This window comes from Parasteatoda tepidariorum, chromosome 3 (genome assembly GCF_982258835.1).
Source record: "Parasteatoda tepidariorum strain Cologne lab strain chromosome 3, Ptep-v5.0, whole genome shotgun sequence".
NCBI classification, from domain to species: domain Eukaryota; kingdom Metazoa; phylum Arthropoda; class Arachnida; order Araneae; family Theridiidae; genus Parasteatoda; species Parasteatoda tepidariorum.
Genome location: NC_141757.1, coordinates 71,854,020 through 71,880,896, shown reverse-complemented (window position 1 = coordinate 71,880,896; position 26,877 = coordinate 71,854,020). Strand labels below are relative to the sequence as shown.

Here is a 26,877-nt window from a genome sequence, read left to right as displayed (position 1 = left end):
TTATTCTTTAATAATGCTTAGACTGAAATTAATTTCATTTTGGCTTTGTGCGTTGTTATAAATGATGGCTTAACAAGTTTGTCCACACTAACTTCATAGATTTTCCATGTTATTTTCCGATTCAGCAGCCTTTAACGACTTGTTCCCCCGTTTGGCATTTCCTTAAATAGAAAAAAAAAACTTGATTCTTGACTTTTTTTAGTTCAGATATCAAATTTTAAAAGAAATAAAAGCTTTCATTTATGACAAACGACAGCCAAGAGAAAAATACCGAGAAAAAAAAATGCGAGTAAGTCGTTAAAGACTGCTGGATTGTAAATTAGCGCTCCGTGTTGTGGGACTAGTGTGGACAAAAACAACCTTTTTTTAAAAGTTATGGAAAAGCTAAACAACTTTTTAAGTCCAAATATAAGCTAGAATGCAGTAAATCGTCCAAATTATTGTTAAAAAGCATTTCACAACAGAGAAATTATATTTAATAAGGTTTTTATTGACAAATATGAAAAACATGTCTACATTAGTTCTTCTCTCCTACCAATTTTTTTTTTCTGAAATTATTAAATAAATTGCAAACGTCTTAAGAAACACGTAAAAAGCTAATTCTACAAATTTGCACAGCGGAAATACTTTTTCTAATATTTCATGCTATTGGCTGCATAAGAAAATAATGTATTTAAGGAAAATTTTCAATTTAAGTAACCGCAGGACCTTGTTATCATGTAATCAATGTTTACTTAGTTCTCTTAATCTTTTTTCGTGTATACTTATCCTAAATTACATGTGAAAGAATTCTTTTTTCACATTTTAATACAACGGCTGAAACAACATCAATATCTTCTTTTAAAAATCAATTAACTAATTGGTCTTGCGTTTTAATTTCACAGTGCAGCTGTAATCGCAAAATGTCTCTTATAAGAGATTAACCTACCCATTCCCCTGAACTCGTATGTTCGGACGCTTAAAATGTGGTCCGTGCTACTGTTAGCTATATGTTCATCTTTGAACGGGGGTAAGTAGTTAATACAATCATGTCAACGAGGTTTTTTTTTTTGAACCTCTTTATTCCTTTGGTGTTCATTAAATTTTTTTTCTCTTTTTTGCTTTAATACTGTTTTTTTTTCCTTCTTCAGATTATAAAATGCGCATTTTTTACAATGTTTCCAATTACTTAAAAGTTATGAAACGCAGATTAATTAGGAAATGCATTTCTAAACAAATAAAATAAGTTTTTTTTTGCTGTGAATAAATTCTAAGGTATGAAGAAGTTAATAATAAATTATGAAGATCACTCTGTTCACAAAGAGATTTGCTCCTACCAACGACACATTTTTTAAAAATATATTTTGTTATTTATTTTAGTACACATAAAGATTTGTTTTTCATATAATACATAATATGAAAATTAAAATATTTTTTCAATTTCAAATTCTAGTTAGATTTTTATTTATGCTGGGTGTTCCGTAATGACCATCCTTAATTCTTGTTAGAAATGAAGTAGAAAAAATATTAGCAATAAGGGTCATAAATTAATATTTAAGCAAAGAGAAAATATTAAGATTATGGAAAACTAACGAAACACTACGAGTAAGGAGGGACTGAATAAATCAATAAGCGAATGAGCCATCCCCTCTGCAGAGGATCAAAACTGTAATGGGATGTCCTCGGATCATCTTCGGAGATATTTCCCAGACCGTCGCCAATAGCCCATTGTGAAGCTCTAGTGCGACGTAAATAAAATACCTACCTACCTATCTACTTACCTTGCTAGTGATTTGATATGTTTCAATAGCGTTTTTTCTTCGCTTAAATATTATTTGTGACCTCAAATGTTTATACTATTTTGTTTTCTGCTTTTAACAAGGATTTCACAAATATTTTTCAAGGGTTATTATCTCGGTATACCCTGTGTTTGAGTTCACTAAATATGTATTGTATAAGTGCACATTTTCACTCAGCGAAAATTTAAACACTACTTTTTTTAACACTTTAGAATTAACTAATTAGTTTTCCTAATCTGAGAAACAATAGTTTCCCAAAATCTACTGCATCAAATTCTTGAAAATTTTACTTTATCTTTGGTGAAAACTAGTAGTAATAGCTTATCATTATGGCTTGATTTAAAATTTCTATGTTTTTGCGTTGGTCAAAATTTGACGTTTACTTAATACGATCTGTTACGTCTACTTTGTCAACTGGTTTTTAATTTTTAAAAAGTTTTTAAATTCATAAAAATTTCTAAAAATTGGAGTTAGTGTAAATGACATCAAGACTCATTTAAAGAAATATTATTAGAACTGTTTGAATTTTTTAACTGAGTTATAAGCTTTATAAGTCTGCAAATACGACGTGCCCACATTTAAGGAAAAAAATTTATTTTTTAAATTTTGTAAATTGCGCTATTTTGCAAATTGTTTCACTTTATTACTTCAAATTATATTAAATGCGATCAAAAGCAACTTAAATTCATTACATTTTCTGTGCCAGTTAATATTTATAGCTTAGAGCAGGGATGTCAAACTCAAAAGCTAACTTGGGCCAAATAAACAATGCTTAACTTTAGGTGGGCCGCAAAAAAAAAAGAAAAAAAATTCAATGTTAATAGAAACAAATATTTTTATTTTGAATTGTAATAAACATATATAAAGTTAAATTATTGCTTACGTCCTGATACTTGATATCTCTTCTCTGCTATTATCTTTTCTATTTCGTGGGAAATTTTATTGGCCGAGACTACTTTCAAAATTGACCCTACGTGAGCGTTATTAATACAGTTTCGGACAAGAGCTTTATTAACATTCCTAACAGAAAATAATTGCTCTCACTGAAAAATACTTCTAAACTTGGAAATAATTTCATACGCGAATTTTCGAGTATTTTCAAACCTTGTTGGTAAATATTCGTGAAATTCAGGCACACCCACTTCAATGAATTTTGCTTTCAAATTTGAGTCGCACTGAATCTCAATCACTTCCATTTTCATATAACTGGGTACTGAGTTATTTGTTGAGAAAATCGAAGAAAACAAACAAAATTTGTCTTCCAAAGAATTAAAACCTTTAAACCTTGTTTCAAATTCTGTTCTAAGATTTGAAATTTTTTTCTGCGTATTTTTGATACTATGCAGTATCATCTAAACTAGATTTGTTCTTGTTGCGCGTTGGGAAGTGCGTTAAATCTTCATTTTTCGGTTGCCTTTCCCAAAGAAATAATTTACATTTGAATGCTTTTTTAATTATGTCAAACGTGTTCATAAGGATCTGATCCTTGCCTTGTAACAATAAATTTAAATCGGATAAGTGTTCGGTTATATCAATCATAAAAGATAAATCTTGCAACCATATTTAATCGAAGAACAAGCTTGTATCTAGATTTATGGTTTGTAAAGACTTACATATTTTTTCTTTCAAATCCCAAAATTGATTGAGAACCTTGGAGCAAGATAACCAACTTTCCTCGCTATAACAGGATAAACCTGATTATGTACTATCGATAATTGATAGCTTAGTGTGAAACGGACTCCATTTCAGCCAATTAGAATTTTACATTTTCGAGCGGACAATTTAAAATGATCCGTGTAATTTAAAAATAAAGTATATTATAATTTTATATGCTGGTTTCGTTTCTAATTCACATTTCTATTTTATTTTTACTTTGCTTCGGATCCATTTCGGGCAAATCCGTGGCTAAAATTATCTACTAAAATTTTTTCTTTGTTAATTTTTCCATGTGCAAATCCGTGTTAAAATTATCTATTGAAAAAAATTTTTTTCTTTGATAATTAAATAATTTTTCTATGTGCTAATCCATATCGTGCAAATCCGTGGCTAAAATTATTTGCAAAACAGGCAATTTATGTTTCTCTTTTCTATTTAATATTTTTTCTTAAATAAACATCTATCTTCTAAAGCTATTTATGATCAATTTTTAAAATTATCCAGTATAATATTACCTTGCGCACATCCATTTCGGGCCCATCCTTGGTAACTAACAAATCAAAACTCAGAATAACAAATCACTTCAGCAGTGCAGTAAGAACGACACTTTAAAACCCTCTTGTTACACTCAATTTGCGCTTTTGTTTTCATATTTTGTAATCTGGCAATCTTTCTGCGAAAACATTTTTAAATCATTCTTGAAAAATATCCGTCCATGTAAGTTGTTCTGATTTTGCTACTCGCTTTATAGTCCCCCCTTTTTAATGTTTTTTCTTTTTCTTTTATTTTATTATCTGTTTTTACACGATATTTTTACTTATTTTTGTGATCTATTTTATTTGTTGTTATTTTTATAAAAATTTTTTTGAGTGCTCCTCACACTATTGTATTTATATATTTTGCTTTGGCTTTATTGATACAATATCAGAAAGTACTCTGTTTTGTGGATATAATCGGGTGGGCTGAAGAAAAGATTATATCTTTTTTTTTCGGCTTTTTTTCCGATTTTTTAAATTAACATTTAAATTTTTTTTTTTTTTTTTAAATAAACTGTTGTTTGTTATTTTTTTACTTATTATTTCTTACCCCCCTTTTTTCATATGTCTATAATTTTTCTTTTTTTTATTCTTCATTTTGAACTTATATATATTATATATATATATATATAATTATGTATTTTCACATTTAAAATTTTTTACATATTTGACTTGGTCACTTTTGGCAGTATAATCATAAACATGTCTGTCAGATTAGGGATAACTTGTTTTTGTTCGTTTTGTGTAATTTTCTTAATAATTAGCTCTAAGTATTAGTTATACTTTAATTATAATGGGTAAAAAGCAAATTATTTTTAGCAATAATCAAAATTGCAAACTTGATATAAAATAAAGTTTTAACATCACCATTAAATGAAACAAATCAACGTAATTTGGTTCTGTTCTACCAAGAGCACCTTCTGCAAGCACAAAAATTAATAATATTGGTGGAAATTTATAAACAAATACAAATATTAAGTAAAATTGGATCTGTATTATATGTAAATTAAAATTTGTATGCAAATTCTTTCCATTGTTATTATGTTATGTGTTTGAAAAAGGTTCTGTTTGTAACGGTGATATTAATTAATGGAATGTATATTTGCTGTTAAAGCATTTGTATTTTATTTAAGTTTTAAATTTTATATCTTTTGTGGCTTCCTCGAACTTTGAAAATAACCGAAGATCTGATCATTAGATCAAAAGTTATTTAAGCTGTTTCTTTTTTTTTTTACTTTGCTTTCTGTACTGGAAGCTTATTCTGAAAGCATGTAACAATGGAATACTCGGTGTAATCTGAAACAAAAATGGAAACTAATTTTTTTAAAGAAGTTATTTAAAAAAAGAGTTTGACCTTATGGTATCGTTGTGAATAGAAAGAAGGTCCCTATAAATCTCATTAGATATTGTATTCTTATTAGAACCTAAAATTTAGACAATCAGATTGAAATTTATTTTGAGTGATTTGTATTCGATCTTTTCTACTGTACAGTGTGCAAAAAAGTTTAAGAAAATACCAAAATAATTTTTGATCTAATGATTTTATATTCATCTACTAAGACTACATATGCTTATTAATTCGCGATATTTTACGTAAAGAGATATTTTACGATATTTTACGTAAAGAGATCAGGTACAAAGGTGATTTTCTCCTAAATTATAAATTTTTTCGACAAATTTTAAATATTGACTCTCAAAACGTGAAGTTCGAAATCAATCTAAAATAATAGTTTTGGTCTAAAATAATAATCTTCACGGTTTTGGCAGGGGATCAGATGAATGTTTCAAGCCTTTAATTATGAATTCACTTTTTGTAATTTCCTCCATCTAATTGTATTTGCAAATTTTTATTTCTCGAGAGTTATTCGACCGATTCAATTTAAATTTAGATTTTTTAGTTTAAAATTGAGTGGATAAAATTGGTGTATAACTTTGCATACCTTGCAATTCAAAATATTTTAGACTATTAGTAAATTAAATTTAAAAAATAATTTTTGCATAGAATTATATAGGATAGATACGATTTATAACTGTATGCAAAAATGTTTTGATTTACTTCATTAGTGCTGAGATTTTAATCATGGGGATTCAATGCAGCTACTCCCTATATTTATTGAAAAACACTTGTATTTTGTTCAGGGATGTTACGGTTTTGTGTTTGATTTTACAACTTAACATATAGTCCATACAAATCAACCCTTTCGAGTCGATTGTCACACGTGCCAGCATGAAATTTTATCAATCAGGGTGAAAGATATAACTATTGATTTATTTAACTTACCTCTACTTAATTCGAAATAAAAATGACATAGTTGCACATTGAACTAACATTAATTACAGGGGTCGGGATAACCTGGTTGGTAGGATGTCAAACTCACTCGAATTTGTGAGAACGGGAGTTCGAATCCAGACGGTCGAAGAATCCCTGTGTATTAAATGGTGATAGGTGCACGTTAAATCTGTCAGGGTCACAAATTCCTCCACGTTCTTATAACAAATCAATAGTATTGGATCGGAGATTGAACGTTCTCTGGTTAAGGTCAAAATTATGATCTGAGGATGAATGAATGGATCAGGATTGGGTCCTCCCTGAAAAACGGGCTGTAACGTGTGTGTGACTGAAGTCGTCTTCTTGGTTATAGATAGTGCCACTGAAAAAACAGGAAACGCAGTTTCTGCTTTAAAAATTCACTTAATTTCAAGCAGGTATAACTAACAACGACAACAACAGCAAGAACATTGATTAGATATGTGATTAGACATATATTAGTTAAAGTGATTGCCAAATACGCTTTCCGAATTAGCAATTCCCGCATTTAAGCTACCGATTTCTGTTTTTTTTCCATTCTGATTCTGATTTTGTTTTGCCCTGATGAATTGACGTTTATTAGAATAAAAGTTATTAAGGTGTTTATCTTTTTTAGTTCTGTTCACAGAATTCATTGTAACTATAATAAATGAATACCAAATAAAGGTTTCTTTGTGCATAACCATTTTTCAATTGTTTTTTTCTTTTTTCTTTTTCAATTCATTTTATATTTTCAATAAATTTATATTTTTTCTTATGCTTCTTTCTTATAGTGAAGAAGATATTTCAAGTCTATAATTCAGTAATAATGACAATGAAAATCATTGTAAAAATTGGTAAAAAAAAATCTAGGTTAAATTGGAGCAACTTGCCTGAACATGCCAAGTGGCAGAATCAAATCTAAAAGCTGGCTGTTTTATAGAATATCAATTCATGGCATCAAAATCATATATTTAAAATTCAAAATGCTGCACTTTATTGACAATTTTATTTGCTACTCTGAGCCAAACCTTTTAGAACATTAGCATCTTTTCTAAGGGCAAAATTATAAATAAAAAATCTGATCATTTTTTTAACTGCTTGGTAGGGCTTGTGAAAAAGATTCATGTTTTCTGTTCCCTCAAACTTACTTTTCCTTACTTTTTTCTTCTCTTATTTACTTCCTTGCTTATGTTGCCCTTTGTTTTAATATGATATCATTACTTCTCAACTCTCCGTGGCTTTCATTGATCCTCATTGGCTCCCTAATTGAATGTGTTTCTGACATATCATTTTTAACGATTGATGATGAGAAAATGTTTTTTTGGAAATGCATAGATTTGAAAATTTTAGAATGATCTATTTGAATAAGTTTATAAGAAATACTTGTTTTAAAATAAGATGACATTTTTCATTTTAGAACTGTTAAATTTTCAGCATATTTAGTAAGCTTTCGCGAAACTATCTTTAAATTTAAATTACGCTAAATTATGATGTTAAGCTAAATTAGGAAAAAAGAAAGAAATAAGCAAATAAAAATAAAATTTGAGTGATAACATGTAACAATTGAACATTATGACTAAGTTTATGGCAAATATTTACTGTTTTTGTTTCAATATGCTGAAAAACTTTAAATGATATGCAGGATAACAGTCCACCCTTCCTTTATCACGTTAAAAATAGAAAAAAGATTTAAAATGTGAGGTAAAAAAATTTAAATTAATTGCGTAATTTTTTTCTTTTGAATGCTTCTTTGACCTTTCTGACTCAAATTTCTGTCGGAATTTATATAATTAAGAATTTCTAATCATAATTTCATTGTCGCTAATTGGCACGAGAGCTAATTAAAATGAATGGCATAATTAAATGGCATTTTTTACAGGTTGCATAAGTTAAATTGCATTCGGTTAAGTAAGTCTCATTCCTCTTACGCCACTATACCTTTTTTAGATATGAAGAACTCACATTATCATTCATATTTACCTTTCAGCCATCTGGCAACGCAATTTCTAACTAATTATATCTTTAATGGCCCGCAAATAACACGATTCCTTCAAGATAACGCGTGGGCAGATGATTAAACTGTAGAATATTTGCAATAAAGAAAACCATTTTTTTAATTATGTGATTATATCCTATCTTTTGTTTAATGAGACGTCATCATTGTGGACTTCTATTATTATGTTAGCTTAGATAAATTTTCTTCAGAAATACTTTGATAATTGCTTTAAGATCTCGTAAACGTTGCTAGTAAAATATTGCAGTGCGTATGTTTATTCGCATTAGATCTACATTTTTTTATTTATTTAGGGCTGGTAATTTTTAAATTGGTTTCACTATACTTGGGGTATTTATTTTGAATATGGATACAAATTTCTCTTTTTCTTCTACAATTCGAAAATCATATGAGTAATTTTGAAGATTGTAAAGTTTAGTGATTTATCAATTTTTTGGTTATACGAACTTATAAAAATTATTTTCATAGATATTTGAGTGAAATGAAATAAATAACTAATTACGTTTTTTATTTATTTATACTCGCGTTATCTGGTTTTAATTTATTGATTATATAAATAATTATTAATCTAGCTATAACTAATTATTATTTTCATCTATTTATACTCATATCTGACTTTATTTAATTGACTATAAATATAAATAATTTTTTATTTAACTATAAATAAACAAATAAATTATTTGTCTTTTTATACTCAAGTTTTTATACTCGACTTTAATTTTTGAACTGCGGACTTATTAAAATTTCTATTTAAAAGTATTGATTAGAAAGAAATTTTTTCTGATCGTCCTAATAGGCTAGTATAAAAAACGATACTATTTCATTATAAAATTGGAAGAAATATTTTGTTATTAAGCGCAATAAGGATTCACGTTGATTTAAGATTTCATCATTTATGTCTTTTTAAAGTTTAGTTATCATTAAATTTGCTCATAACAATACAGTAAAAATATCTCAAAAAGCGTTAAATTCAGGAAGTTCGATCGAGGTACAAACTGTTAAGTATTCTCTCCTAAAAAAAGTAACAAAAAGTTGCTCGACCTCGTTCTTCAGGTTTTGGTGAAAGATGGATCTTCATATTGTGTAATTAAATTAGGTTTTGCTTCCGATGTATTTGTTTACTTTGAATAATTAAAGATTCACGGTTAGAGGTCTAATAATTTAGGAACTATAATGGTTTTAAATACAAAAAAATAGCAATTTTTAGCTTGTATTTATTTACGTATCTAATATTGACATGTAGATAAATGTCTACAATGTATTTTTTAACGCTCAATCAAATGAGATCAAATACGAGTCAATAGGACTAGTATTTCAGAGATGCAAAGGTTTTTATGTATTAAAAGTACGATTTTTGGCTTTCACTTATTTGCATGGTTGTAATAGGTGTTTAGACAATAAAGGTATTATTTCCAATGTATTTTTCACTCTGATTGTAATAAAATTACGAGGATCGGTTAACAGTTTAGAAGTTATAGATGATTTATTTATGAAATCTTTATCTCTATATTTATATATCATAAAATTATTCCTGCCTCCTCTTCAGTTTAAATACAATGCGCGAAGTCATGCAGCTTTTTACCACATACTAAATAAAAGTTAAATGAACAAAACAGTTTGCTGCAGTGTAGAACTTTTCGAGAATGTTCCGTGTTCAATAATTTTTGAGTTATCTTTACTGTGCGATAAATAGGTATGGGTAAAAAATAATTTGACTTTTTATAAATGAAACTCCTATAACTTCTAAACTATATATCCTATTGACTCGATTTTGGGCTCATTGAGAGATATACAGGTAACAATATTTCGTTTTATTTATATCACGTAAACAGTTGCATAAGTAGGTACAAATCAAACATTGTACTTTTTTGTATATATAACCATTATGATTTCTAAACTATTAGTCCATTTCATTTCATTCAACAAGGGATTAGAAAAAATGAATGGAAAAAAGTAGAAAGGAAAAAGAAAACGGGACCAATGCATATAAACATCAATATTAAAGTTTGTCACTCTTTTTTACCTTTTATTTTAAAACCTGACTCCCAGGTAGAACTACTTTTTACCTTTTATGACAGAAGAATACTTAAAAGTTCGTTATTGTTGGGAATTTTTTTTTTAAAGTCTGGATTAAACAATTTTTTACTGAATTTTTTTAAAAAATAAAATATATATGTAAAATTGTTTCCCGATCCCCACTTATATAGGACTTTTCTCCAGAACAGAGGCTTCTTCACTGAGGAAATAATGTTAGTCAGGAAATCCAAACTACAAATAGTCTCTTTTTATATGATTTATGTAAATCACACCTTTGAGTCTCTCCATTAAAACTTCCATACATTTTATTTCTTAAATCAAATAGTATAACATTCAGAAATTTTTTAATGTTCTTAAAATGTAGATGCGAAACTAACTAAAACTAAACCAAAAGGACTAAAAAATTTATAAATTTAAATTAAGAGAACTGAAGCAATGAAAACTAATTCAGGATGATGAGAATGAACATAAAAAAGGGAAAACTAAATTTTTGAGGAATACAGTGATAAGCTATATTTTTTTTGTCAAGGTGATATTTTTAGATTAAGTATAATACTTTCTATTGTAGTTTCCAAATAGGTATTTCATAAGTTTCTGAATTTTCCTCTAGATAACAGTACAATACATCGAAAATTTTCGTTACATACGCAAAAATCATGGGTTGTTTTCGTTTTCACAATGAAAGCTCTCTATAACAATAGGAAAACGTGACTTATTTTCATATTGCTGCAAGCCTTTCAATTGTCTTTCAAGTTTTTTATCTAGCAACGCATTTCGTTGTGCTTTATTTTAAAAAAAACTTTGCTTTTTTCATTTATTTTTTATTTTGTCTAAATTTACCATTTACTTTTAGATTTTAGGCCATCGGATTGTAAGATTATTTGCCCCAAAAATGAAGTATATACAAAGGTACCTAAGCCGTGTAATACCTGCGATCATTTGCTAGGAAATGTTCCATGTATAGATAAAAAATGTGGAGATCCAAGCTGTCAGTGTAAGCCAGGACTTTACAGGAACCACAAAGGAAAATGTGTAACAAAGCGACAATGTTTAGGTAAATGTTTGATTTGGTCCTCACATCTGTGTGTCATTCTTTGTGTTTTCTCTTTTCAAAAAATGACGTTGGCCTTCCTTTTGGTTATTATTCTAAGTTTGTCATGTTTATATGTTATGTCTCATGTTATGCGAAGTATTTCAACAATTGGCATCGTCTACCAAAATAAAATATTAGATCTATAAAATGTTTCTTAATTGAAGCTTTATTGTCCTAAATTATCAAATACTGCGTTAACCAATTTAAAATAAAATTATTTAAATAAATTAAAATTTAAAATATTTTCCTTGATTGTTCAACTATACCTGCAATGGAAGTTCGAAAACTTTCCTTCTAAAAAAATTCCTTATTAAAAAATTGTGATTGAAACATTGGATGTCATTTTTCCGAATACGACATCGATTGCGTTGTTTACTAGATCTTTCTAAAAACTTCAAGATGCAGAAATTTCGTCAAAATGATAAAATTTCGCCTTCTATACACTTAAGTAATGGTTATATTTGTTCTATATTATAAACAAAAAATCGTTTTATTTGAACTTGCAAAATCAGCAAAATGCCTTGTTAACAAAATTTTTGTCTAAGGAAAAAAAAAAGATTTTTTCCTCACTTTTATTGATTTATGCTACCGACCTGCCTGTGTAGGTGGCAGGGAACTGTCCTTGCATCAGAAAGGTCCTGGGTTTGAATCCCGGGCAAGGCATGGATGTTTCTTTCTCTCTGTGTGTGTATCTTTTTCCTTAGTGTGTGAATGTGAGAGAATGTGACCCGCCCTATAAACGGGTTGTGGTTGTGTGAATGCAGAAGTCGAATTCCTGGCCATAGATGGCGCCACTAAAAAACAGGAACAATCGCACCCCCACTGCTTAAACAGGCATACGACAAAAAAAAAAAAGATTTATGATATTATTAGAAAATGAATGTAAATTTAAGAACTTAAAATTCTCTTTCTTTACCGCGTACCCAGAGACCTTTAGTCTTGTTTATGAATGACAATTTTCTCGCATAGTGTATAATTATATTTTTATTACATCAGGTAAATTTTCTTAAACAGCCTTCAGAAGAAAACTTGTCAAAATTATCAATGTTGAACGCAAACTAATTTTAATAAATTTCTAAAAAAGCATTTCGTTTTTTCTCTTAGAAACTTCAGAACCTGAATTTTGTGGCTGCGATAGAGGTGAAGTCTATCTCAAGTGTGGCTGCGAGAGGAACTGTGATAACAAATTAGTGCCTAAAAGCTGTGCGTATGAATGCGTTAGCGGTTGTTTTTGCAAAAAACCCCTAGTAAGAGATGCAGCGGGAAAATGCGTCAAACTGGAGAGCTGCATTGCAGGTATAATTGCATTTGTGTATAAAATATAGTATACACACTTATTTGATTACCATTTTCACCTAAAAAGTTGACTTATGTGCGGAGATAGTTTTCGTTACAGGATTCAAGATTTTTTGCTATAATAAATTTTTTTTCTGAAATAACGATACAAGTTTTTGTTTCTTTTTGAGTGCTGCTTTTGAAAGAGCTAGAAATGCCCTTTTAAGATATTAATTTTCTGGAGTTTCGAAATTTGTGTATTTTATTTAAAAGAGAAAAAAAAAATATTGATACATTTAACAACACCACATCTTTGTTGCAATAATTCAAATGGAAACTATACTCATAATTTCTAGAACTAATATTTTCAAAATGCTATAAAAGGTGTCCAGCATGAAAACTGCGATTATAGACATTAAAAATACTGATGTAAAGATCTTCATCAGGACACATCCTTTACAATAAGTGCGATATTTCTGAATAAAGAATAATTATCCTAAAATAAAAATTACACTCTATATAAATATATATGTTTCAAAAATTGTTTATTAACTATTTTGCTTTAAAAACACTTTCCACTTAAGCCATTTAAGGTTGAACTAAGCTTTGCTATTAGTTACTAGTTGAGTAATATTACTTACTGAAAAATGCAATTAAAATCATTATTTTTCGAGATAAAAATGAAACCATATCTTAAGAAAAGTTATTTTAAATTGTGTTATAATTAGTAGTAATGTTCAAACTGCTATTTTGGTACAAAATATTCGAAAAATAATGTATTTATATTTTCTACATTACAGGAATTGAACAGTCTTCACAAGAATCTGCAGTTTGGTCAATAATATATGATGAAGGTAGGTAATTAGTCTTTAAAACTTTATTCAAATTTAGCGACAACTATATTTGAACCATCGTTTATCCTGACAGAGCATTGTTTTCTTTTAATAAATTTAGATGATGAAGAACGTAATCAGTCATCAAGAAGGTCTTCGCATAAGCCACATGGAAGAGGTATTCAGAATAAGAGTTGAACATTTTGATAAACATATTTTATGCATTGCATTGTAATGATAATACTTTAAACTGTGTTTAAAAGATTATCATTACAATGCAATGCATAAAATAAATGTTAAAATATTATCCATATTATACTTGGTTTCCAAGTGCCGGGTAACGTCCTACATGTTACCGACTGGGAGCGACTATTTTACAGCTCTTTCACTATTTCAGGAGCTGCTAAAAGCTTATTATATTTTTTTTTGTTATCACATTAAAGTAGTCACCACGAGAAATAATTAATTTTGGACGATCAGTTCGAAACGACGTGTTTCGATACTTAATTCACATTTCTTGTTATGCAAATTTTAGAATTAAAAAATTCTTCGCACAATTCGTTTAGTAAAAGTGTTTAGTTCGTTTAGTAAATTCGCATCTTGAATAAGTGACCATGACTGAAAAATAGAGCCATGAGAGACTAAGCACCTTAAAAGGTGCTTTCAATCCGAAAACAATACGCATGAAGTTGAATATATATTTGTTAGCTACTTACCAGATTTCTCAAGTAAATCTGTCTAAGGATAAAGACCAGTATGTATTTTTATTTCCTTCTATTAACGATGTTTATTTTTAAAACAAATCCGATGAACAAAGTTTTGGATCATTGTGGTGTTTTCTGCTTGAAAATTTGCAATGGACTATACATACATTATGGACTGTTTTGCTTATAAATATTCTTGTAAAAAATATTTCTTATGCTTATCAATATCAGGCTTATCAGTGTTCTGGATAAACTAAAATAACCAATATCAAAATGTTCTCTTTTTCAAAATAAAAAATAATATATTTATCTATATGTTTGCAACTACAACAAACTTGATCCTTATATTTGTACTCATAGTCAAAGCAGTCAGAAATTATTGCAAATTGTTTTAAAAGTGTTCTCAGATAAATAAAGTAAATCTCTTTAGACTTTTGTTTGCAAAAAAATAAATAAAATTTCTTGTTAATTCTATTCAAAATGATTGTAAAAAAATGCATGTTTAATATTTTAGGGAAAGGTCACTTTTCAAGGAAATCTTCATCGAGATCCTCCGAGTATGACGAAAGTAATTAGCATTTATAACATTCAGAAATTTAACACAAATGATTCATATTTGTATTCAAACACATGACACAAAATGTCAAACATAAAATACTAAATTCTGTCACTGTCAACAGAACTTTGAAACATACATTTTCTCGAATTTTTCAGATGATGAAGAGCTCAATCAATCATCAAGGAGGTCTTCACAATGGGTATCAGAACAAAGACGGGGTATTTTAAATGAGATTTGAAGAATATTTTAAATATTATCTGTAATGCATTATTTTATAACATATAGGAGATCATATTAAATGTAGATTGAGTTCGATTTACAAAACGAATGTTTAATCTGTCGGGAAGAACATACAAGGAGATAACATGTTGAATATAAGAACTAGCATGAAATACATTTGTAACATAGAATTTCTCATATTAAGAACTCTTTTAAATTTAATAAGCATTTTGAATTTGCTGTAATGCAAAATAAAAAGTAAACTATAAAAATTTCGGATCAAAAAGTATCGGCATTCAGGGTGTCAATACTTTTTACCGTAAAATCCATTTTTACCGGAACATGTTACAGAACAAACCGTAATGATATACCGTAATTTTTATAGTAATGATTGGTGTAAAATCACTTAATCACTCCAATTAAATAAATATTACTGTAGTAATTACGTTATATTTTACGATAAAAATAGATTTTACAGAAAAAAATGGATCTTACGGTAAAACGGATTTTTCGGATGATGAACCCAAAGATGATGAACCAAAGTGTTGGTACTCCATATTATAATTTGATCCTTAATTTTTTTCCGTCTAGTTCATAACCATTTTACAAAAATCAGGTAAAAAAGTTTTTATTAAAAACATTTTTTGCATTATTAAAAAACAGCAACTATTATTTATGTTTGGTGCTACAGATTTTAGTCATCGACCAAAGTTACAAAAATTGTTTTACAGTTGTTATCTTAAAAAAGGTAATAATTGCCGACTTTCTAAAAGCACAAACAGTATTCAAATTGTGTAAAAAATAGCATATAAGAAAATACGGAAGAATAGACTGGAGAAGGAAATAATTTCTTTTTTATTTTACAAAGTGTAAGCTTAAGATTTAATTTTTGTATCTAAATGACTAATAAAGACTTTTTTATTATTAAAAATTTTTCGGTTTCCACCTAACTAACCATAGCGCTTATTACAAACATTCAGAAATTCTAATTAGTTAGCTGTAAAGAACAAGAAGTTCAATAAAATCGATGAACTTTGTTTTGATCATATTTCAAATAAATATCGTTTAAAATGTATGTTAAATCTTGTATAGTGCTCAAAATAAAATTTAAAAAAATGATCACTAGAAATAACTTTATAATGATCGAATTTTCTCTTATTAGGATTCAATATTAATAAATCTACCGTTTAACCTTAAATATGGTATTTCAAGTTACGAAATCAGACAGCAAAACACACTGAGCATATAAATGAATATAATTTTTCGATAGATTTGGATATTAGACCCTCACAATATGGAAGTCGCCCAATCTGGAATATATAGTCCAAATAATTTTGACCGCTGGACATTTGAAAGTTTTGACCACTTAATGTTGTTGTTGTCGTCGGCCATCAAGTCGGACGGAGTGAGATTGTTCTTGTTTTCCAGTGGGGCTATTTATGGCCAAAAATTCGACTTCTGTCGCACCCATACGTCTCACCCGTTTATAGGGCGGACCCATTCATACATCCATTCATTCATTCACAGATCGCAATTTTGACCTGAACCAGAGAACGATTAATATCCAACTGAGTACTCCCAGAGGTATTGATTTATTTTGGTAGCATGAAGAACTTTGTGACCCGACAGATTTAACATGCACCAGTCACCATTTACTACACGGGGAGACTTCGGCTGGCTGGATTCGAACTCCCTATCTCACGAGCGTGAGTCCAGGGCCCTGCCAACCAGGTTATCTCGGCATACCCCTTAATGCCAATTTCACTTTATATATATTTCACCATCACAAAAAAGTTACGTTTTTAAACATTTATATATCAATGAATAATCGACCGATTTCCTTCAAATTTTGGATTAATCTTTTTAGCTACGAAGTTTTAAAAAGTGTAAAAGTTTGTAAGCCTTAAAGTTGATTTGTTTCAGCTCACTGTTAAAATAAATAACAGAAAATTATCAAAAAATTATGAATAACTATTTTTTGCATGGAATTATGTTTGAATCAGCATGTTTATAATCGTATGCAAGCAATTTCCGATTCGATCCTTAGCTCAGAAATACGCAAAAAAAAGAAGAAAAAAAACATTAAAGGATATGAACTTTCAAACGCTCTCCTGTTGGGACCATAATTTCTAAATTGCAGTTGCCTCCTACATTTTATGAGTCAAAAATCTTTAATCGGTCGAAAAAATTGCTTGAATTTTAAAAAAGTACGTTTTCGCATCCTATATCTCGTTTAAACTGTCGTCTGCACTCATTAATTATATTATTTAAGGTTAGACTGTAGAACCATTAAGATTGAGTCTTATTACGTGACCCGTTCATAAGATCAAAAGTTATTTCCGGTGTTCACGTTTTTTTTTATTTTGTGCAATGTAGACATCTGGTTAATATTTCAGGAAATGGCCGATCTTCATCGTCTGAAGAATATGATGAGGGTAATTAGCCTTTATATATTTTTTAAAAAAAAGTTTAGCAAGTTAAAATTCAGCTTTGTAATTTTTTTAAATAACAAGCAAATACTACAAAAATATCATTTTGTTAATCATTAACAAAACTATGTAACACGCATGTTCTTAAAAACTTTTTCAGATGAGGAAGAAAGTGACCAATCATCAAGAAGGTCTTCACATAGGTCATCAAGGCACGAAAAAGGTATTACAAAATTTTAAAAATTACACTCATCATTAATTACACTACATATTATTTTTAATATAATGTGCAAGATTTTAAACTAAACAAAACGAGGATCGGAATTTGTCAACAAAAATAAAAACAGCAATTAGTCTTTCATAAAATATTTTATAAGGTTAGTGAATAAACATGTCTTTTCAATGCGAAAATAAACGAAGAGAAGATATAAAAATGACAAAAAAGGTTTTTTTATTATTCACATTAATCAAAGGATTTACGTTTTAAAGAGATTACGTTACAAGGGATTAAAGAACACTGAACAACTGATTGTTCGGGTAAAGACCACCTCCTAATGCTATTGATAAAATCTCTCTTATATTACATTTAAATATATTTTATTTTGCCTCGCCATAATGCTTGACCAAAAAATCCACTCTGTGAGATTTTATCTGAGGTATATGTTACAGCATTTCCTTTACAAACGGTTCTTCTGCTTTTATAGGAACGTCTTTTATTTGTTAAAGATGGAAATTGAAAATTAAGCGTTTCTTCAATCAAGCGGTGTTTCTTTATTCACAGGGAAAGGTTTCGAAAGCAAATTTCAATTTGGAACAGTCTTCTAAAAAATGTGATAAGTTTCTACTTTCTAAATAAACTTGTGAACGTCTACATTTGTTACAACTACGACTGTACAATAAAGTTCGTTTGTGATTTAGGCACCTGTTTGTTTTTATTAAAACATCCAATTAAAATAAAAAGGAATAACTTAAAACTTTTATTCAAACTATGAATAACTTTTAAAAAATTGGTAATCATTATTATAGGGAGTATTTTTGAAATATTTAAGGTTTTTACAGAATTTATATTTATTTTAGATAGTTCTGAAGAAGATGATGAATCATCAACAAGGTCTTCTGGTAAAGGAAAAAGTAAGCCGAGTCATGAGGCTAGTTTAAATGAATTATTAATTTTGAAAATGATTAAATTGGTTTTATTTTTTCCATATTTTTAGAAACTCTTAAGAATTACTGGTGCACATATTCTTTGAGTTTTATCTCAATCTTAGAGCAATTTTCATTCTAAACTTTGCAGTTAATCTTTATATCTAACCTGACAGTTTTAAGAATCCTAAGACGTCAATACTTATCCTTTTCTCTAAATCTTAAAAATATCTATGTTAGTTTCGTGGATGAGAAGTGTAAGAAAGTTAACTTTCAAATTTACAACAGGTTAATGCCCGAATTGAATACAGTTATCATCGTAGTGGGGAAATAGCAACGTAAAAAGCAACATAAAATACACAGATAAAAAGCTAAAATGATGAGATGATCTTTTCGATAGAATAAATAAGTATCATCATCATCATCTAACTGCGTTTCTCTTTTATGACGACACTTGACAGCTAAATAAATTAAACTGGTTCAATATAATTTAATTACAAAATGTACTGTATTTGAAAAATGATTAAACATAAAACATTAATTTAATTGATGAATCATTAATTTAAAAAATTTATTATGTTAAAAATTATTTTTCTTTTCTTAAAGTAAAGTCAATAGAAATATATTTAAATCTGCCAGTTAATAACATCAATCATTACTTGTCTCCATACAGAATGTGGTAAAAATGAAGTCATCGTGGCATGTGTCAAGCCAAAATGGTGTAATTCATGTGAAATCAAAGGCAGATGTAAACTGATCTCAGGAAGTTGTAAAAAAGGGTGCGATTGTAAGAAAGGATTTTACAGAGATAGTTCTGAAAGATGTATTCGTGAATCAAAATGCCCCTCAAGTAAGATAGTATTTTGTTTCATAAAAATTAGATGTAATAGAGTTGTCGCTTTTTCACTGTCATTATAATTTTATTATGCTATCCTATGAAATTGCTTCTTTTTCAAAATTAAATCGTTTAATAGAATTAAAATTAGATGAAATTACTACCAAATATATATCTTGCTGTATACATAAATCTAAAAGGCATAAAAAGTGCAATTTTATTTTTATAATATAGGTTCTTTTATAAACGTTTTCTTATTGAAATCCGTTTTCATGTAGAAAATGTGTGTAACCTTACATGAATAAATATTCTCACCTATATAATCTATTAAATCAGAATCTTTTATAAATTTTTTTTATTAAAATCCGTTACGTTTTCATATAGAAAATGTATGCAACCCTATGCGAATAAATATATTCACCTTTACATACATAGAAATGAATTACATGCAGCAGCAAATTGATATATTTGTAAAAATTATCTCTTTATTATCTTACTTTGTACTTCTGTTAACCGGAATTTTTTCATCATTACCACGATTTTTTCCCGATTTCAATATAATTACTATGGCATATAACTATAAATTTGAATTACGAGTGAAAAATTTATGTTAGATTTTTTACTTTATAGTTAACTGTAATAAAATTTTCCGTCTTTATTTGTTTTGACGAAATTTTTTCAATTCAATGAAACTATACTAAATAGGTCTTGTTCAGAAATTCATCACTAAAACATAACAATCACATAAACCTTTTAGATGTTTCGCTAAAAATTTTAACTTATTAAGCAAGTCTTTTGCGAAATTTCCTCTTGGAGGTAGGGTCTTAAAATTGCATTTTGTAAAGTAACAAAGAAAGTATGGCAATTAATAAGTAAGATTCATTCTATTTTCCCCTATTTAACACATTATTTTGTGAAGGAACGAAAAATTATAATGAATTGATGTATCATACCGAACGGACTACGACTGGTTTTATAATATAGTGCAAAAGGAGTCACGACTGAAGATTTCCTCACCCGTAAATTAGACCAACAGCGTTAATTAGACTTGGTTATAATTTATAAAGGAAAATAGCTGATCCTAAAAAAAATAATATCTTTTATAGAAACCAAAACATTTTAATGCATTTTCTAAGAGAGAGTGCAGCGCTGAATCGGTAATTTTTTTTTTTAAAGTTTTGAAGTAAAGCGGAAAAACTGATATTCTGGACTGTTCTGATTGGGTACTGACAGCACAAAAGTACTTTCCAAACCTCAGAAAATTTAATTATGCGACAAAAACATTTATAAAATATTAGTTCTTAAAAGTTCTAACTTAGAAAGTTTTTGATTCTTTATTTTAAAAACTAAATCCTTCCGAATTATTTTCTCTTTGTATAAATATTAGTTTGTATCATTACTTTATTATTACTTTTTGTGCAAAATAGATTCCCCACCACCAACGTGCCCTTTACCTTCTTGCGATGAGGAAGGATGCGAAATAAATTATGATGCAAAGCCATGTCCCACTTGCGAATGCGTAGGAAAGCCAATTGTGCGTTGCAGCGTTCCAAAATGTGATGTAGATTGTGAAATAAATTACGAGACAAAACCATGTCCATCTTGCGACTGCAAAAAAACAGGTAAAAGAAAGTATTTAGTATTTTTTAATAATAAAACATGACACTTCATATAAATTCAGAAATTACTGTTTGTGTGCGTTCAACAGAAATTGGCATTAAAAAAAGAGAAAAATTAGCTGAATTTGTTTTATAAAGTTCTGTTTATTTAGGTTCAATAAATTTCATTTTAAAAAACAATTCCAGGGTTTCATTACAAGAGATAGTTCTCAATCAATCATAATGATTATTAATTTAAAAAAATTTTAAACAACGGAATCCATGGCCAATTCACTGTTAGGTAGAAGTTAAATTCTTTAATTAAATATGTAAAAGAAATATGTGAAAATTATTTTAGTATTAACATACAATTCCAAAAAAAATGAGGATAATTATTTTATTTTTCATGTCAAATAGAAAAAGTAATAATTTTTTGAACTTTTAACAATATAGAATTTTTTGGAGAAAAAAATTGTAATTAAAATATTTTGTAAAAACAGACCCTTGCATAAAGTGTAAATTGTAGGTTTTTACATAAATCTGGAAAGCATAGAAATATACGAAAATAATGCCATTGGTATGAATTCAAGTTGTGATCTTTATATTGATTTTAAATACGTTGGAAAACAATTGAATTATTGCTGCTAGGTATCTACTGATTTAGTGCTTCGCACTAGAGGTTAATATTTATAAAAAAATAATTAACTTTTTTTAAAGAAATGTTAGCTTTTTGAACTTTAGATGTGATTCTATAAAAATACAGAAGAGCATTATAGATTATTAATGGAATGTTTAGTTTAAGTTAAGCATCCGCTTTATATGCCAATTATTTAATATGTATACATGCGCAGCAAAGAGCATATTAAATCTATGGCTTCTAAAAGTCCTCAAGTTAATTGTGTTGTGGAAGTTTGAAGAGGGGTGCCAGCTCAGGCGCTCTCTTCGTCTTTGTCTGACTGGGATAAAATTACGAGACATTCCAGCCATGGCTGTTAAAAGATAGAGATCTGAAAAGCAGGGATAGGTGCTTGACTAGTGATGGTTGAGTGTATAGATATATAGAATGTTCTGTAGCAACAGACCTTCACTATAAATATATAATTAAGAATCTTTATCAAAAATTAACTACGAAAAGTGCACACAGAATCACTAGTTTACATTTAAGTGGGAAAAGAGACGATATCGAAGTGACAATCATAGGACTGAAAACATCAAGACGAACTTCATTTTCAGAAAAATCTATTGGTGTTTCTAACATTAGCCTTTCAAAATCTTTCTGTTAATACAGATTTTTATTGTTTTTGAATCATGTTTCATACTTCACAATATCTTTTTTTATTTAATGAATTTATGCTCCCACAAAATTTGTTTAATCAAGTGAAAGCGAACAGAATAGAACACTTAGAATATCGCATAACTTACAGTAAAAGTTTCGTTTAAAATTTCAACTTACTAAGAATTTAATTCCAAAAGTTTGTCAAGAAAGAGGTTTCGTAGCTGCATTTTGTAAGGAGACGAAAACAATACTGCAATTAAAATTTTATTTATTATACTGTTCCGTTTAATTGGTTTAAAAAAAAGAGAAAATTTTGTGTAAGAACATAAACTTTTAAACTTTTAATTTGAAACAAAAATTTCGACTTTAATTTCGTCGAAAATGGAGAAACTAAATGTTATGAATTATTCATCTTTCTTCTGTTATTATGGAAAATATATTACAACATAAACGGGTTTTTTCGCGGTCCCAAAATTCATTTATAAGTCCGAATTTGTAGTAGAAATAGATCATATTAGTAGTTTAAAAATTTTTGATTTAGAAGGCTTTTTTTTATTACTTTTTATTTTAAAGTCAAAATTTTTTTGCATTATCTCCTCGTTGTATAAATATTGGTTTGTATCATTAGTTCCAGTACCAACGTGTGCTCTACCTGTTTGCAATGAGCCAGGATGCAAATTAAATTATGATACAAAGCCATGTCCCACTTGCGAATGCTTAGGAAAACCTCCGGTCATCTGCAACATCCCAAAATGTGACGTTGATTGTGAAATAAATTACGAGACAAAACCATGTCCATCTTGCGATTGCAAAAATACAGGTAAAGAAAGTATTCAGTATTTTGTAATAACACAACATGACATTTCACTCTCTTTCACACAAATTCAGAAATTTTGGTACTTTTTATAAACGTTCAACAAAATAAGCATTATTTTTTTAAAAACAAAACTAAAATATAAGCTGAATTCGTTTTATAAAGTGCTGTTTAGTTAGGTTCAGTAAATTTCATTTTAAAAAACCATTTCAGAGTTTCATTACAATAAAACTATGATACAATGAAAGAAATAAACACTAGATATAAATACAAATACATTTTTGTATCTAAAATATCTATTATATTCTAATAAAATATTCATATTCTATTCTAATAAAATATTTATATGGATTAGTTATTTAATACGGTGTTATATAAGAGAGAATGCACTGTAATAGTGAGCTCCACCCCTTGCTCGTTGCACTAACCAATCTCCAAAATTGCTCTGCACTTTGAACTATCTCTTTTCACTCTTTGGATGCTTTTGATTTTTGGCTAGATTTGTATTTATGCTGGTACTCTTTTTAAAAGGAAGTCCTGAACAAATACATCTTGTGAAACCATTGATTCATATATATTTCATTCGATTTATTTACAATACGATTTGATTTATATACATTTTGATGCTGCTCAAAAACTACGTTTGGAGCAAATAATTCACAAATTTTTCCTATATATACAGTGGCTCCCAAACATATTCCTACACTTATGACTGATATCTATAATATAATTCTAACAAAACTGCATGTAATATTTCGGAAATAAAGTAAAAGTTTATTTTAAAAAATTAATAATCAGAGAGTAACAAAAATTTTACTTCACAAAAGTCAACTTAGGTTTGATAAAATTATCGTCTATTGCTTTATTTTTTTTTTACTTATTTTTCATTTGTTATTATTATTTAATCATTCATTTATCCATTTTTTGCAATTTAAAATAAAAATTATGGTAAGAAAATTGGATTTTAATTTTTGCTTTCAAACTCCATAATATTTTCTTTTAGCATTTAAAAAGCCTCGTAGTCATAATGTAGCACCAGACAACATTTAAAAGTTGATAACTTGCCATCATTAGTGGTAAATCAGTAATAAATATTGCTAAAATAGTTTATTTTATATCGTTCCACTATACAGTATGTGATAAAACGCTTAGAAGAAGGAATTTATATCAGAGTGATCAAAGATTAAAATTATAAAACTCTTGAAAAATTCATAAAAAATCCATCAGAGTGTCATTAAATATTCATTCTGAAATATTCATTTTAATTAATGGATGGAACTCTATTTCATTGAAAATCACAAGTGTACAAACACTTTTGAGAGCCATTGTATATACGATTATAAATTTTATTATTTTGAGACACAGTATTTTCAATTTCTTTATTTGACTAACTTGAAGAATATATAAAAACCAATAGAAAAGTTAATAAAATAAAAAAAAGTAATATCACTTATGCTTTGTTGATAATACGTTAAAATTAAAATATGCTTAAAAATCAATGCGTCACAAAAAGTACAGAAAAGTTTACATTTAAATGAATTGTTTTCTTTTAACCTTTCTGTTTGGCTTCACCCCATCCTCTCTGCTTTTGCAAACCTCCAGAACTGCTCTCGTAGTTTCTTTTGGAATACCTTGCAAATCGAGCTCTCTTCTCTCGCTTATTGGATTCTTATGTATTTTAGTCCAGCTTTGTAGAAGGACGGTACTCTATTTAAGGTTTTTAAACTAGGCAATATTTATATCATTCGAAACCTTTGATTACCACAAAAAGAGTTTTTAATGCCAGACCAGTTAGCATACGAAAAAGTGCCAGGCCAAATTTGAGATAGATAGATGGCCTAGAAAAAGAACTTTTGGCCTTAAAACTAAAAACTGAGAAACGCTAGCAGGAAAAAAATTGACCTGGAAAATAATTCTTGAGAAAGCCAAGAGCCTCCCTGGGCTGTCGAGCCATTGATGATGATGATAAAACCTTTAATTTATATATGCTAATTTCATTCATCTTATGCACATTATGATTTGATTTATATAAATTTCATCTCATGCACATTATGATTTGATTTATATAAATTTCATCTCATGCACATTATGATTTGATTTATATAAATTTCAACGATACCTGGAAAATGCGTTTGAAACAAATAGTTCAATGACGTCTACATACACAGTTATAAAATTCAGTTTTGGATGACAAGACAGTTTTAAGCCCTCTATTTTAACATAAATTCTTACAAAGTTCTAGAACCAAAATAAAGCTCAGAAAATATAAATAAAGAAATTATACGTATCTAGTCGATCTTCGTTTATTTACTTTTTTTAAAGTTAAGATCGGAGTCCTTAAAGAAATAAAAATTAAGTATTTTAAAGAAGAAAAACAATACAGCTCATTTTTTTTCATATAATATTCGAATATTTATTTTGCTTACTTTTTTCCCCTCGATGATTAAGTTTTAAAAAGAAAAAGAAATATGTTCTAAATTTTATTTATTACTAAAATAAAGTAAAATTATCTATCTTATTTCACAACTCCACTGGCGATGCATATTGGCGTGTTTGGTCATATATACTCATATGTCATTTATAGGTATTATTTTATTTCATGCTCAATCGCTTGATATTTAAGTTTTCAGTTCTTGTAAAGGGTACTTATGTTTTTACGAAACTCAATGCAGAAGGAGTACTTTCTCAAATGTAAATAAAGAAAAACAGAAAGCAAGAAAACAAAAAAACAAAAGTTGAAAAATTTGTTTGTGTTGAGCTTGTTAGCCGCGTTTGGCAGATCTAAGTTTATGAATCATGGATACGTCGCAGGGATATTTAACGGTAAGGGGGTGCTATCGAATCTAACGAATTACAGGTGTCAAAATCAGGGCTGAAAACATCAAAAGCGAGTTTGATTTTTTTTATAAAACCTAGACGTACTTCTAACAATCATTTCTCAAGCACTTCAATTTCTCTGTTTCTTCTGACGATTAAAGTTCTGCCTACATCTGTAGTGTTTTGTAAGTATTCAATAAAATTTTTGATATTTTCTCACTGAACTATTAGTTTGGAACTTCTCACGTGTAGGGGAGAGTGGGGTCAATTGTAACATTTTTTACTTAACTATTTTTAACTAACAAAAAATCCAATATATTATTAGTATTAATTGACAGACGAGTAAAGTAGACTATCCTCTACTAGAAAAAAAATAAATACCTAATTTTAAATGTTATTATATTAGTTATTAACAATTTTTGACAGTCGAGCACTTGTTACAATTGTCCCCACTTACGGGGTCAATTGTAACAGTTCATAAATTCAACTAAAACATAGTTAATTATACATAGTATCATAGTTGTGATATATTTCTTTATTGATCAAAATAGTAGTGATATTTTAGGAGTAAAAATAATAATGAGCAGAGACCTAAAGGGTTAAACTTTTAACTTTAAGGGGTTAAAAATTTTAATTTATGCTGTGAAAGGTGACAAATAAAATAATGCACATGCAACATAATATAAATGATATAGGAAACTATTGGTGGTTCTTAAAGACTTAAGTAATGGTTTGTAAACATAAGATTATTTATTTTCAACTGTTACAATCGTCCCTTTACTTATTGTTACAATTGTCCCCAAGACGCCACTTCAGCTTCATTTGTTAAAAACAATGCTAGTTAATTAGCAAAACTAATCTTTTTTTTATTGAAATGTTAATTAAGGTGTCCACTTACATATTCGGTTACTAATTTTTATTTGTTTAAACAAAATTACTTTGTTACAATATAATATTCTAATACCAAAAAA

At 28.3% G+C, this 26,877-nt stretch overlaps 1 protein-coding gene across 50 annotated transcripts in view; it reads left to right on the top strand.

Moving 5' to 3' along the window:
- Window positions 1-873: 873 nt before the first annotated feature.
- Window positions 874-26,877, top strand: part of LOC107455746 (uncharacterized) — a 125,849-nt gene continuing 99,845 nt past the window's right edge. For 20 of the 50 annotated variants that reach the window (XM_087159559.1, XM_087159572.1, XM_087159552.1 and 17 more), the window contains exons 1-13: window positions 875-1,009; window positions 11,165-11,365; window positions 12,509-12,700; window positions 13,480-13,533; window positions 13,634-13,690; window positions 14,731-14,784; window positions 14,931-14,993; window positions 17,391-17,429; window positions 17,584-17,646; window positions 18,501-18,554; window positions 19,240-19,416; window positions 20,829-21,023; window positions 22,904-23,095. In XM_087159559.1, coding sequence (XP_087015685.1) covers window positions 964-1,009; window positions 11,165-11,365; window positions 12,509-12,700; window positions 13,480-13,533; window positions 13,634-13,690; window positions 14,731-14,784; window positions 14,931-14,993; window positions 17,391-17,429; window positions 17,584-17,646; window positions 18,501-18,554; window positions 19,240-19,416; window positions 20,829-21,023; window positions 22,904-23,095 — 1,387 coding nt within the window. In that variant the 5' untranslated portion in view covers window positions 875-963. Of the gene's footprint in view, window positions 1,010-11,164; window positions 11,366-12,508; window positions 12,701-13,479; window positions 13,534-13,633; window positions 13,691-14,730; window positions 14,785-14,930; window positions 14,994-17,390; window positions 17,430-17,583; window positions 17,647-18,500; window positions 18,555-19,239; window positions 19,417-20,828; window positions 21,024-22,903; window positions 23,096-26,877 lie in introns of all 50 variants that reach the window. The other 30 variants (XM_087159543.1, XM_087159535.1, XM_087159540.1 and 27 more) reach the window with 7 other exon arrangements.